The sequence below is a fragment of the Telmatherina bonti genome, assembly GCF_933228915.1.
Source record: "Telmatherina bonti genome assembly, chromosome: 20".
NCBI classification, from domain to species: Eukaryota; Metazoa; Chordata; class Actinopteri; order Atheriniformes; family Telmatherinidae; genus Telmatherina; species Telmatherina bonti.
The window spans coordinates 20,633,779-20,646,104 of record NC_136618.1 but is presented as its reverse complement, the minus strand read 5'-3'; the positions used below and the strand labels follow the sequence as shown (position 1 = coordinate 20,646,104).

The following is a 12,326-nucleotide window of genomic DNA, read 5'->3' as shown; positions in this document are numbered from 1 at the left end:
TAGAGCAACTGGGGCAGATAACACTCAGCAAAATACAATAACGCTGCATCCAGTGACAGTTGGACATTGTAATTGCTTAAGGCAGTGGAGGGATGGGGGTGGCAGCGGGTGTGGATGAGGAGGTGGCTGAGGTGGCATAGCAGGTGCTAATGGAGTGATGTCATATGAAACTCCAGAATGACAGCTAGTTAACGGAGGAGGTTTGGCTGATCAAATAAAAAGCATTAACTCCAGGAAATGGATATCGCAGGCAGTCTCAGAAATGGCCACATCTAATGAGGCAAAATGCAAATGAAGGGAGGAAAGAGTCATGGAGACGTTTAAACCAACTATAAAGGGATGATGGAGTGTAGGACAGTGGCCGTCAATCTCCTCACTCATTACCTTCATGTGAAATTAACAGCAGCTTTAATCATTACATAAAATCTGCTCGAGCCCATTTGTTGATAATTGTGAAGAACAGTGGCTCAGAGTGGGTTCTTCGTCATCGATCACAGCTGCAGTATATTTCCTCTGGTTGGGGAACACAGCGAGTAAAAATATAAGTTATGCCGCAACCTTCTTACACTATTTCTCTTCCTGAGGAATGATCTATAATATTTAGCTGTTTCCAGATGTATTAAATTTCAAACTATGCTGTGATTAAGTATCTACAAGAAAGTGCTGACCATTTCAGCTCATGATGTGACATATTTGGTGCAGTTATTTCTGGATCATACCGGTGCTGGGTTGGAAATCATGGGAGCAAACAGCATTGCAGTAAATCTACTGTTTCCTATAGGCGAGGATTTTAAAGTGAATACCTGGTTATGTTTTAGTTGTGAGAAAATCAGGAGAAAAATCGACAAAGCCTGCAGATCAGGCCTTGAAAATATGCAAAGACTATCCCGATAGTGTAATAACAAAGACTCTTCTCATGCCTTTGTATGAGCATTACTACAGGCACTTAATTTGAGATAAAACATGTCTTATTTCAGCTGCACTCATTACAGCCCATTCCTTTTCGTTTAGGAGGAAATGGCATCTCTTTTCACTCTGCTGTTGTTTGACATATAAATATAGCATTTGAATGACTTTAATATCCTCCTAATCAATGTCCAGTGATCTTTTGATGTCCTCAATTCAATATAGGAAGGGTCATCCATGCCGCAGCTTTATAAACACAATAAAGGTAAATGATTACTCTCCTCTGTGGTGTCCAAAAATACAGCCAGTAATGAAGAGAAATGGAGGAATTTGAGGAGGAGGCCTGTCATGTGTCATTGGGCAACTCTAAGCCCCAAGATTAATCACAAGAGAGGGGCTCTGTGGCTAAGATGTGGTCACCCTTGATCGATAAATCCACCATTCTCCCTCTTCTCCTCCTGTGCCTCTCTGCTTCACGGTCTCCCTTACTCCCCCCCCCCAAAAAAAAAATACTCACAGTCGTTGCACAAGCTAAATCAGTAAAAGTGGAGAGATGAACTGATGAAATGTACGGCCATATTTGTATTGATTACTTCAGTTTTTACTTCAAAGACTTCTCCATTTGAGGAGTTGACTGAAGGAAAAAAAAAAAAACACTCTTCTTGCATTCTAGTGGAGTCTCATTACAAAATCCATCAATGCACATTCCCACTAATAATGAAAAAGGACATAAAATCAACCATCAGATGAAAAAGAAAAAAAAAGCTTCTTATAAAGTACAGAGCAAAAGAGAACAGTTTAGAAGAATTTCAATTCACATAACACGTTGAACGTCTGAAAATATGTACCACATTTATCTTCAGCTAACCACAACTAAAAACACTATGGAGAAGAAATTCTGATAATATTCTGCAGGGACCACAAATGGGACTTTTGCCTTGGTCTACGAGGAGGGCATAATGCAATAACACTGCATTAAAAGGGTCTTTTTACAGCGTGGCAGTGCAGTGCGGCTGTATTCCTTGTTTGAGACCGGTGCTCTGTTTGCGGTCACTAATGGGCATCAGAAATTACAGGCAGTGGAATCGCGCCCCGCGGGGGGCCTGGCCTCCTCAGCGGAGCGGAGCACTTAGACGGTGTCTAAGAGGCTGCTGGAGGAGAAAGGGGGGAACTCAATGTCACAGCCCTGCCTCATAATTAAAGAAACCCTATTCCTTATCCACTGTTAGGTGAGCCCTAGCTCAGTGCTCCATCAGAAGGCTCCCATGTGGGCGTCTAATGCAAGTTGCCCCCAGTGTGCATGTGGGTTGATCAGGGAGTTGTGCCTTTCTGCTGGGTGTCGGAACTGGGAGCCCTCTGCACATTTCCAGAGTAACCGAGCCAGGTTTAGAAGAATTATAGACCTTTAAAAGTGAAGGAAATATCAACTCTGTGATGACAGAAAGCCCAGAAAACCCAGAGAAGCAACAAAGTAAGTACAAGGTGCACTGGAGGTGCAATTTTAAAAGTGAAAGTGCCTTCACAGTTTTCCAAATGATCCCTCTGAAATATGATAAATGTAAGTTTCTTCTTATTTAGAAATTCAAGGCTCATCGTTGGTCCTTAAGTCGTAGATTTTCTCCCTGCCTAATCCCTAATTTGAAGTAAATAAAAGTAGTAGAGCTGTCATGGTCAGGTTGTTTTCCTCATCTAGCTCCTGTGCTTTATAATTATTCATATGAAATGTGGTGCTGTTGATGGGCAACAGTCTTATTTTCTGCTTCAGTCAACAGTGCACATTTGTATTTCTAAATTGTGGAGCGCTTGTTATGTATGGCAATTTTCTGCCTTCTTAAAAGCCGGATCTCCTGTGCATTAATAAGAGGCCATGGCTGAGCTGCTGGAGAGCAAAAGGCCTGTTCATGCACCACACAGCCAGAGCAGTTTTTTTAAACACACACACACACACACACACACACGTATATATATATATATATATATATATATATATATATATATATATATATATATATATATATACATATATATGATATTTATTCTTATACATGCCTATTTTTTTCTTCATTAAATGTATCTCTTAAAACATTTTCCAAATAGGAATATAGTTAGGCAAATAGACATAAAAGATGGAAGTATATAAAATATGTTTAAATACAACCTAGGCTTTTCTTTAAATCACAGACTCCAGTGTTAAATTCTCTGGCATGAAACAGATAATGGACTCTTCCCTCTTAACGTAAGCGTTGCCATTTTCATTGACAAGCCACAGTGTGAGCCACTGCGTCTACATTTGAGCATGTCATTTTAATTTTGATTTAATATCCCACAGAATGAGGGCCCTCCGCTTTGCTAAATTGAATGAACATGGAACTGATCTGTAAAAATCAGTTAATCAATGTGCAGGGCTCATTTCCTTCACATGTTAATGTAATGGAGGAAAAACCCAACGCTTTTTTTTTTTAAAAAAAAAAGAGGCGTTCAGAGGAAATTGGACGGTGGTGAGTCTAACAACGGTTGACATTAGTAAAAGTGCACTGCAGTGGAAAAAGGTGACATGGCTGTCTGAAGCAGCCTCAGCTGGATACAAAAGCAGGAGAGATGGGCCCGGGATTTGTGGAAGATTAGGAAGACGAGGAATGGGAAGATGGCAAGGAGGTGACGAAAGACGGCGAGTGCAGACAGTCAGGCCTCTGAAAGGCCGTTGTGGTTGGCAGAGGCTGACCTTGGTGACGATGGGTTTTCACCAGAGGCTTCTAATGAAGGCTGATTGCTGGGGAACAGTGAGGGAGCCACACGAAAGAGACTGTGTGTGTGTGTGTGTGTGTGTGTGGGGGGGGGGGGGGGGGGAGTAAGAAGAGAGCAGAGAGAGGAAAGGATTGAGGAGAGACTCAGGTAATTGCAGCACTTGTGGGTTGAGGCCCTGCGGTCCTGTGATGTCGGGGTGCAGTGAGGAAGAAGAGAGATGTCTGTGGATGCTTTGGTGGTAAATTGTGGAGCACAGGGATAGGAGGCAGGCCCCTAGGCTGTAATTACCCCTATGAGTGTGTGGATGGTGAGTGGACAGGCCCAGTGTGGGGCTCTGACAGCGATCAAGGAGAGGACTGCAAAGAGGAGAGAGACAGACGGCAGGAGTCTGACGGACGAAGAAGACAGGACGCCTTCACCTCCACCAAATCCCCCCAAAAAACCAGCCAGCCAGACACTGGACCAAGGTCAGAGGCTATTAGTGAACAAACAACACGCTGGTGACAAGACAGCCATGACAAGAACAGCAGAGCTATAGTTTACGCAGTTTCTGGATGGAGAAAGACATAATGTAGAAGAAAAACAGGAAATAAAAAGCAACTAATTAGATCACAAGTAGAGAAAGGAATAGTAGGGCTCCAATGGATGGCACAGCTGGGTCAGAAAGGTCCAGGCATACACACTGGAATAAGAGATTTGATAGGCTAGCCTAAGCTTCCCTCTGCCACGGATCAGTATGTACTGCCTCTCCTCTCCTTGCTTGGGCTGATGTAACTCACTGGAGTGGCAAATTACACCAGACCTACAGCTGTAGCCCGACATTATGATTAATTTGATCAGTAATTTCTCCTGTTTTTCATTTTAATCGCCGCGACCATTCTGCTGTGGCAGGTCTTTCAGATCTAATTAAGATCAATTCCGGTGTAACAGACTTGGCGCGCCTTTACCCCGTCAAATCCCTGAGCTCTCCGGGCGTGGAGAAAACCCGCAGCTCTAATCAATCAACTTCCAGCAAAATCCAGCGGGCTCCCACAATCAGCCCATTAACGCACTTAAGCAAATTTCATAATCTCCCCCCTGTCTACTTGTCATCACTTTGGTGGCTATTTCAGGCCACATCCAAAAGCATTCTGCATGTTGGGGAGCAGAGGCTGTGGGAGGTGGAGAGGCAAATTCTCCAAACATTCCACCAAATTAGTAGCAATAATCTAACTGTAGAGTGTTGACTCAAAGGGACATGATCTGTTGTGGTAGGTTTGTATTCTAATAAGGATATTAATGCACAAATTAATTAATTTTGCCACACAAATTAAAAACAGTTAATGCACAAGGGATGTAATGAATACTCAGAATTTCCTCGGTGTGAGTTTACAAAGAAGATCACACACCTCCCATAAGAAGGGAATTACAATGAGACATTAATTTGAACATAATGAGTGTTTGTCTCTCTGCAGCTTTCCGCTGTATTTTCAGCAAATAGTTGACTGGCTGAGTGATTTTACTTGTCTGGATAATGACAACAGGAAATAGGGGTGTTATCTGTCTAATGCTCATTGCATTATGGTAATTATAACTCCACTTTACTGCACACACCAATTCCTTTGGCAAAACATTAAAACACCAAAATTGTCCTCCTCAGAACATACAAATGATGAAGAGTTCATGTATTTTTATGGCTATATCTCTGCACAGGGAATTTTTTTTTTGAATTTCAAAACTTCAATAAATCAACCAATGAAGAGCTCAGTTGTTCAGAGACTAAAAATTCAATCACTGACCCAAATACTGGAGGGAGGTGGAGTTGCTGTTTAAATCCTATTGCAGCCTTGGGAGGGTGCAGAGGGCACGGCCTGTCCTTGAGTGAGCTCCTCGCTGGGTGATACCCTCCCAGCAATGACCCAGAGAAACTAAGCCTTTTACGTCCATCCTGCGTCCCTTGTGCATACACATGCACTAACACCCAGCCATCCCACCCCCTTAATCCTATTTGATGAGGCAATATCTTAATGATACCTGATGTGGCCTCTTTGCCCCCCTAAAGGAAGGTCTGTCCTCAGTCATCATAATCACCCACACTGCTTCTTTTAGAAGAACACAATCTATATAAAGTGAAGGATCTCGGTCTTATTGAAGTAGTGAGCTTGTTCTAAACTAACAATACCTGCGCTGATGTTTGGATGTGAAAGGAAACTTGACCAAGAGATGGTTACCAAATAAATCAGAGACTTTGAAGCTGGAGAGCCTGACTTTGCATGTGGCCTGACGTGAGCTTAACATGTGAATCTGCATCTTGTTTAGTAGCTGTTGTAATTATAGTTGCAGCACGTTCACCGGAACTATGAATACAACAGCTATGAGGATGTAGCGGCTAGCCTTTGGAGCCCATTAAAACCAGAGGCTGTTTTTCCTGCTGAGTCTCACTAGGCCGTGACAGGGCCAGAGAGGGCTGCAAGGGGAAACAAATAGCCCAACTCATCCTGGCCATAAAGAAGCTTGCACCACAACCCAATAAGGGTCTGACGCTGATGAATGTGACCAGGGACAGAAAGGCGACCCTGGCCAGTTTCCACCAGAAATGAAACCACAGGGATATAAAATAGGTTATTATCGTCACACAGTGACAGGCAGACGGACAGAAGGGCAGAGATGGATGGACAGACAAAGTGACTAAAAAGGAGGTTGAGTAGGAAGAGCAGCAAAGATTAAGAGTCTGATTATGCCTGCAAAGCCTAAGGATAGATAACCTCAGAAACAGCAGCGGGAGGACGTGAATCACATGTCTTGGCTGGTTGCTTGGTTCAATGTGCTCAAGTGCATTGAGGATTCAGTGACATGATGCATATTCTACTAGCTGCACACAGACAGGGAAGCTGGCGGCCTCTATTCATGCATATTTGTGAATGTAGGCTTTCCAACTAATACTTGACCAAATAATTTTTATCAACAATTAAGAGTTTTTTGACGCTCACTTCAGTTTTTGAAGTTTGTTGATTTTAACTGCATTTCTAGTCTCTGCTGTCAGCATCAAAATATGTAGCTAGTAAAAAAAAAAAAAGTATCTACTTTTATTAAATATCATTTTGCCTGTAGACTCACCGGCAGAGGCATGGGGGGAGTGACGGGTGAGGGAAGGCTGCGAGCCGGCGACTGGTTGGGCCGGTGTGGTGGGGACTGCTGCGGCTGTCCAGAGGTGGAGGAACAGGCAGAACCTGGAGACGGGACAGAGGTCTGCTGCTGGCTGGGTGGGGTCATGTGATGCTGGGATGACAGCTGGTTCTGAGCATGGGAGTGGGTCTGTTGGTGATGATGTTGCTGCTGCTGCTGTTGGTGGTGTTGCTGCATCTGTTGGAGCTGCTGCAGGTGCTGGAGCTGGGAGTTCAGTGATGAGGTAGCTGTTGGTGAAAGGACAATAGCCTGATTCTTCTCTTCATCCGACATGTTTGCTCACACAAATAGAACAACGGGCACAAATTAGCATTGACTGACAACCCGACAACAAGTGTTTTAGCACGTAAAAAGAAAGTCCTCATTATTTGAAGAATATTCTAACACCTCAAATAGAAATACATGCACACATAGAGGTGTTGGTGGCACAGGTGAACAGTGAGAGACACATGTAAATTGAATGGAGCCACAACAAGGTCCTCCAGGGTTTTTAAGCTGCATGATAGTAGTGAATTTAATTTAGCAAGCTGGAGGACAAAGCTATCAAGCCTGAATGATATAACTGCTCTCTCTGGAGCCAGAAGTCGTCACTCGAAAAAAGAGACAATCTTTGGTTTAATGGCTTCAAATCTCATAAGAAAAAGACATCCATCTTCTGAAGGAGCGTTCAGAATTAAACCCATTAACTAATTGGATCCAATAAAGGCATGCTATTAGAAAATAATTTCTATATTTAAATGCTTTTAAATTTTCATGCAGTGAAAAAAAAAAATCAGTTAACACTTTGGCTGCAGCCTCATCATCCATGCAAATATTGCCGAGAAGGCAGAATCTAAAATTTAAGATATAAACACTCATGTGTGATGCTGTTCCTCTATTCCTACACACACACACACACACACACACACACACACACACACACATACACACACACACACACACATATACATATATATATATATATATATATATATATATATATATATATATATATATATATATATATATATGTATGTATGTATAATAAACAATGAACAAATAAATAGAGAAAACAAACAAACTACTATGACCATTTTATTTTTTTTTTCCAGATAAGTTCCTATGAATGACTTCTTTTGTATACTGAAACTGCATCCATGTTGTTGTCTAAACTAAATCTGACACAGCTTCATACACAGTAAAACAGCCAATTCTCAATGTAACAGACGGATTTGAGTGCATTTAAAGAAACTACAAACAATCAGGATATTTGCCTTCATTACACATGAAATCCCATATCTACATTCAGGTTTCAACAGCAATTTTTCACTTTTTTCCCCCATCGTTTGTACCTGCTTAAGATGATGTACTGAACTGAATAGAAAATTTATGGCTTCTAGATTGTTTTTGTTTAAATAGCCTGATATTAACACGATTATTATAAATTTTTCAAAATGAATTGGATGGACTGTGATCTACTGAATTGCATTGAAATGGACTGTCTAGGAAATGTGAAGCTCTTTGAGATGAATATTGCACGTTACCAATGAAAAAAAGTAAAACGAATATATATATATATATATATATATATATATATATATATATATATATATATATATATATATATATATATATATATATATATATATATATATATAATATATATATGTGCATATGTAGAGCTAAGGAAACTGTACAGACATGGTGAAAAGTAAGCGGTGCACCTTAATGATTTCTATGTGTAAGTTTTATGCATTAAAATACGGTTCAGAAAAAAACAGAAAAATAAATCAGCAGGTTGTAAAAAAAAAAACAGATAAAGTTTTAAATGAACAACACAAGATAAATACTACACTATGTCATTGATTCGATAGTAAAACTAAGTTATTGATTGATGAAGTTTCACTCATTATTTTGTTTATTATGTTCAGTGTCTTGTATCATTTTGGAGGAATTTTGTCCCAATTTGTGCACAAGATTTATTTTTGTTTAGCCTCCTGAAATTCCCATCACAGCCTCTGAACCAGATTGAGGTCTGGACTTTGACAGCATCAATGCAATACTAAATTTATTTTAACTCTTTTAGTCATTTTGTTTTAAATTGGCTGCTATGTTTGACATCATCCTGTTACATTCCAGCTAAGCTCTAGCTGGTAGGCATATAACTTCATATTTCAGTTTACAATACTTTGCTATACAGAGGGGGTCATGGTATCCACATCTTGTGGCAAACAAGCCCAAATCATCAACATTCCACCGCCGTGCTTTGACTTAAGAGGTGCTTGTGTTAATGTACTGTGTTCGATTTTTCCTAAATGCAGCGCATTACGGCCAAACAGCTCCAGATTGGTCTCATCTGTCCAAAAGGACATGACTCCAGAAATCTTGTGGTTTGTCCAGATGCAATTTGGCAAATATAAGTTGCACTGCAATGTTATTTTTAGAGACGAGAGGCTTCTACTGGACAAAAAAAAAAAAAAAAAAAAAAAAAATCAAAAACATGTGTTCAGTCTTTCTCAAAATGCACTGTCATGAACTTTAACTTGATAAGTGAGGCCTGTGGAGTCCAGATGTCTTTTTTTTTTTCAATTTCTCTTAGCAATAAAAATGATTGCAGAACACAGAGGAAATACTAAACAAATATTCTCTTCAGGTTTTCTGCAGTGACTTCAGAGCATCTCCACCTGCAAAACAGTTCTATAAGTACAAATTAACTAGCACATTTGATGTAAAAATTAGTCTTAATGAAATGTTGCATATAATATCAAATCAAATCAAACTTTATTTATTGAGCATTTTATCTTACATAAAATGCAACTTCCATTAAAAATGTATATGTCCCCCTCACCCCCTTCTTTTCCCATCAAATCTGCATGACCATAAATTTGTCATTGTTACATTTGCATAAACACAGTTATATGGACCATTTGGACATGAACATATCCGCACAAATGCAACAAACACAAGCACACACCCATAAACACCCTTGTACATAATACAATGTCTCAGAGCGCTGTCCTAACCTCCACCATAGGCATTGGGAAAATTAATCTATATATGTTAGAAGACTCTAAACTTTATAAAATGATCATAACAAGGCCTCACATTCCCAGTTTGAATAACATATGATGGTTTTGAAAAGTGCTTGTAAACATTTTTGGTTATTGTAGCCCAGCAATTGTGAACAGAGTGTAGACAAGCTTGTGTACACACTGAATCAATGCACTTAAATGATTTAAGTAGGCTTGTCTCATAAAAGATTAATAAAACATCAGGGCAGACAAGCCTTTGATTAGTCGGGTCACTTCAACACTAGGAGAGGCATGGATGAACATTTGATGAAGATCAGATCATCCTCTTCTTTCCTAGCTCTGCAGAAGCTCAGCCAAAGGAAGCTGGCATCTCTTGGCCAGTAAACAGTGCACTTTTATATTTCTTCTACATCTTGACACATTGACACCTCTCTCACACCACCACCATGAATTATATATCATCTGTGCAAACGGCAAGAGTCCAATTCTCACTTGAAATGTTGGGGCAAGTTGTCTTGCAAGTGCCAAGCCCCTGACAGGACCGGGTCTTTTCCTTCGCAACTCCACAACGACAAAATGTTGAGGCCTATTTAAAAGATGGAATAAAAGGGAGCAAAGACGGAGAAAACAAAAGGGGGTAAAATGAGATTTCTGTCAAAAAATTATCGAAACCCGACGAAGATCAAAGACGACTGAAGAATTTCCTCCAGCACCAGCCATTACGCCGAGGAACAAGAGGCACAACAAAAGAATAAGAGGCAAAAGAAAACAAATACAGAGGGAATATGGAAGAAGCCCCATGTGGCCTTATTATAAGGGCTACACTGCAGGTAACTATATTCTTTAACAGCAGTGCTTTATAAATTCTGTCATCTTGTTAAGACTGTCAGGACCACTGACCCTCCACTCCCCTCTAACTGGGCAACTGGCATTCTGAAGCTCATTCTTTTAACCACAGTTGTCTGATTGCTTTGGTTGAGCACATAATCCAAATGGCTTGTCTCAGCTAATTGTTTGTAGTCCTTCCTCCAGCAGACACTGGGCCAAGTATGAGTGTGAGCTTTATTTATGATGGAGAGAGGAGAAGAGGGTGCTGAGTTCCTATAGAGCTCATTATATCTCCAACTGTCTCTTTGTTGTGGTTCATATTCACGAGTCCTTTTCTATTGAGATGCAAGTAATGGTTCCACTTAGTCATCATGCTTCAGGGGTAGAAGAGCAAGGGACTTTCTTTCACTGTTGTCACAACTTGCCTGTGTTAATGCTTACAATGAGAAATGAGTAGGGTCGTGCTGCTTGACAATGAAATACAAGCTGAACTGTGACATTTTGAGCTCCTTTAACACATTTAACAACAATCATTTGGTGCTTTGAAACACCAACGCAGACTTTTCTATGGCCTGAAACCTCGATTGTCTTTTTTTTTTTTTTTTTTTTTGCTTTTTGCTTCGGTGTCACAGAAGAAATCAACTGTTATCTTTGACTGTCCCGGCCCCGGACTCTGATGTGCTGGAGGACGAAGAAAGACTGATTGTCAGAGGTCGAAAGGCTAGGTCATAGCCAGCTCGTTCGTCAGACAAAATGCTATTTTTGTTTCCAGTGTGGTTGAGGAGTGAAGTGGGAGGGGGCAGCCTGCTCTCTCATTACCAGTGTTGTCTCAGTAGTCTCTACCTACCCCCTATTACAGTACTTTTCTCTCTGGGGCTGATTCAAGCTCAGCTCTTTGTTTTCCTTACAGTGCACAACAGCTGCGTTTACTACGACACCCAGGTGATATACACCTTTGACTTGTACATGTTATGGTATGGATGTAGTCAAGTCCAAAGTGTCATAAAAAAGTATGCCATGTGTGCATGTGTAAATGAGTACAAAATGTGAGGTCAGAATGTGTCAAACTAAATACAAAACGGCGTTAAAACATTTAATTTGTCTAAAAAGTAAGAATTAGGTGTGCATCATCCATGGAAGAGCCTCAGCCAAGGCTGGCATGAAGACTGACAGCAGTGTCACAGTAATCAAATCTACACAAAAGGACTTTGACTGCCTTTCATTTTATCAAAATGTGCTCCATATTCCATCAAATAGTGAGGAGAAGGCGGAGATGATCATCTCATGTTGAAAGAATTCAAGATATCTGGGAATCAAAAATGATGGCTTGAAGAGCACGAAAAGAATGCGTTAAGTTGAACGAATGGAAGGAATCAAATTTTAACATTGGTGTGTTACATTAATGTTCACTGTTTTTCTTAGATCGATGAACGGAAATATCTTGTAAGTTGACAGGACTTCACACAAAAAAAAAGGTGATGATTTATGGGCCATGCGCAAACGGACACAGACAGAAGTCGTGGAAAAGGAAAAATAAACGCAATGACAAAGGGAAAAATTAAAATAAAAACTAGTAATAAAGATGTGCAATAATATTTCTAGTGTTCAGTGTGTTAACTTGATGATAAATAATCACATAGTGAGCTTCATAATGTAATAAAATATACAAAC

General features: G+C 40.3%; 1 protein-coding gene across 1 annotated transcript in view; it reads right to left on the bottom strand.

Annotated features, from left to right (window-relative positions):
• The window catches only part of pou6f2 (POU class 6 homeobox 2), a gene marked incomplete at its 3' end in the record, with an annotated part of 71,173 nt that overhangs the window by 21,649 nt on the left and 37,198 nt on the right, over positions 1 to 12,326 (bottom strand). Inside the window, exon 5 of the mRNA XM_079259430.1 lies at positions 6,748 to 7,043. Within this exon, the coding sequence (XP_079115556.1) occupies positions 6,748 to 7,043 (296 nt within the window). The remainder of the gene's footprint in view (positions 1 to 6,747; positions 7,044 to 12,326) is intronic.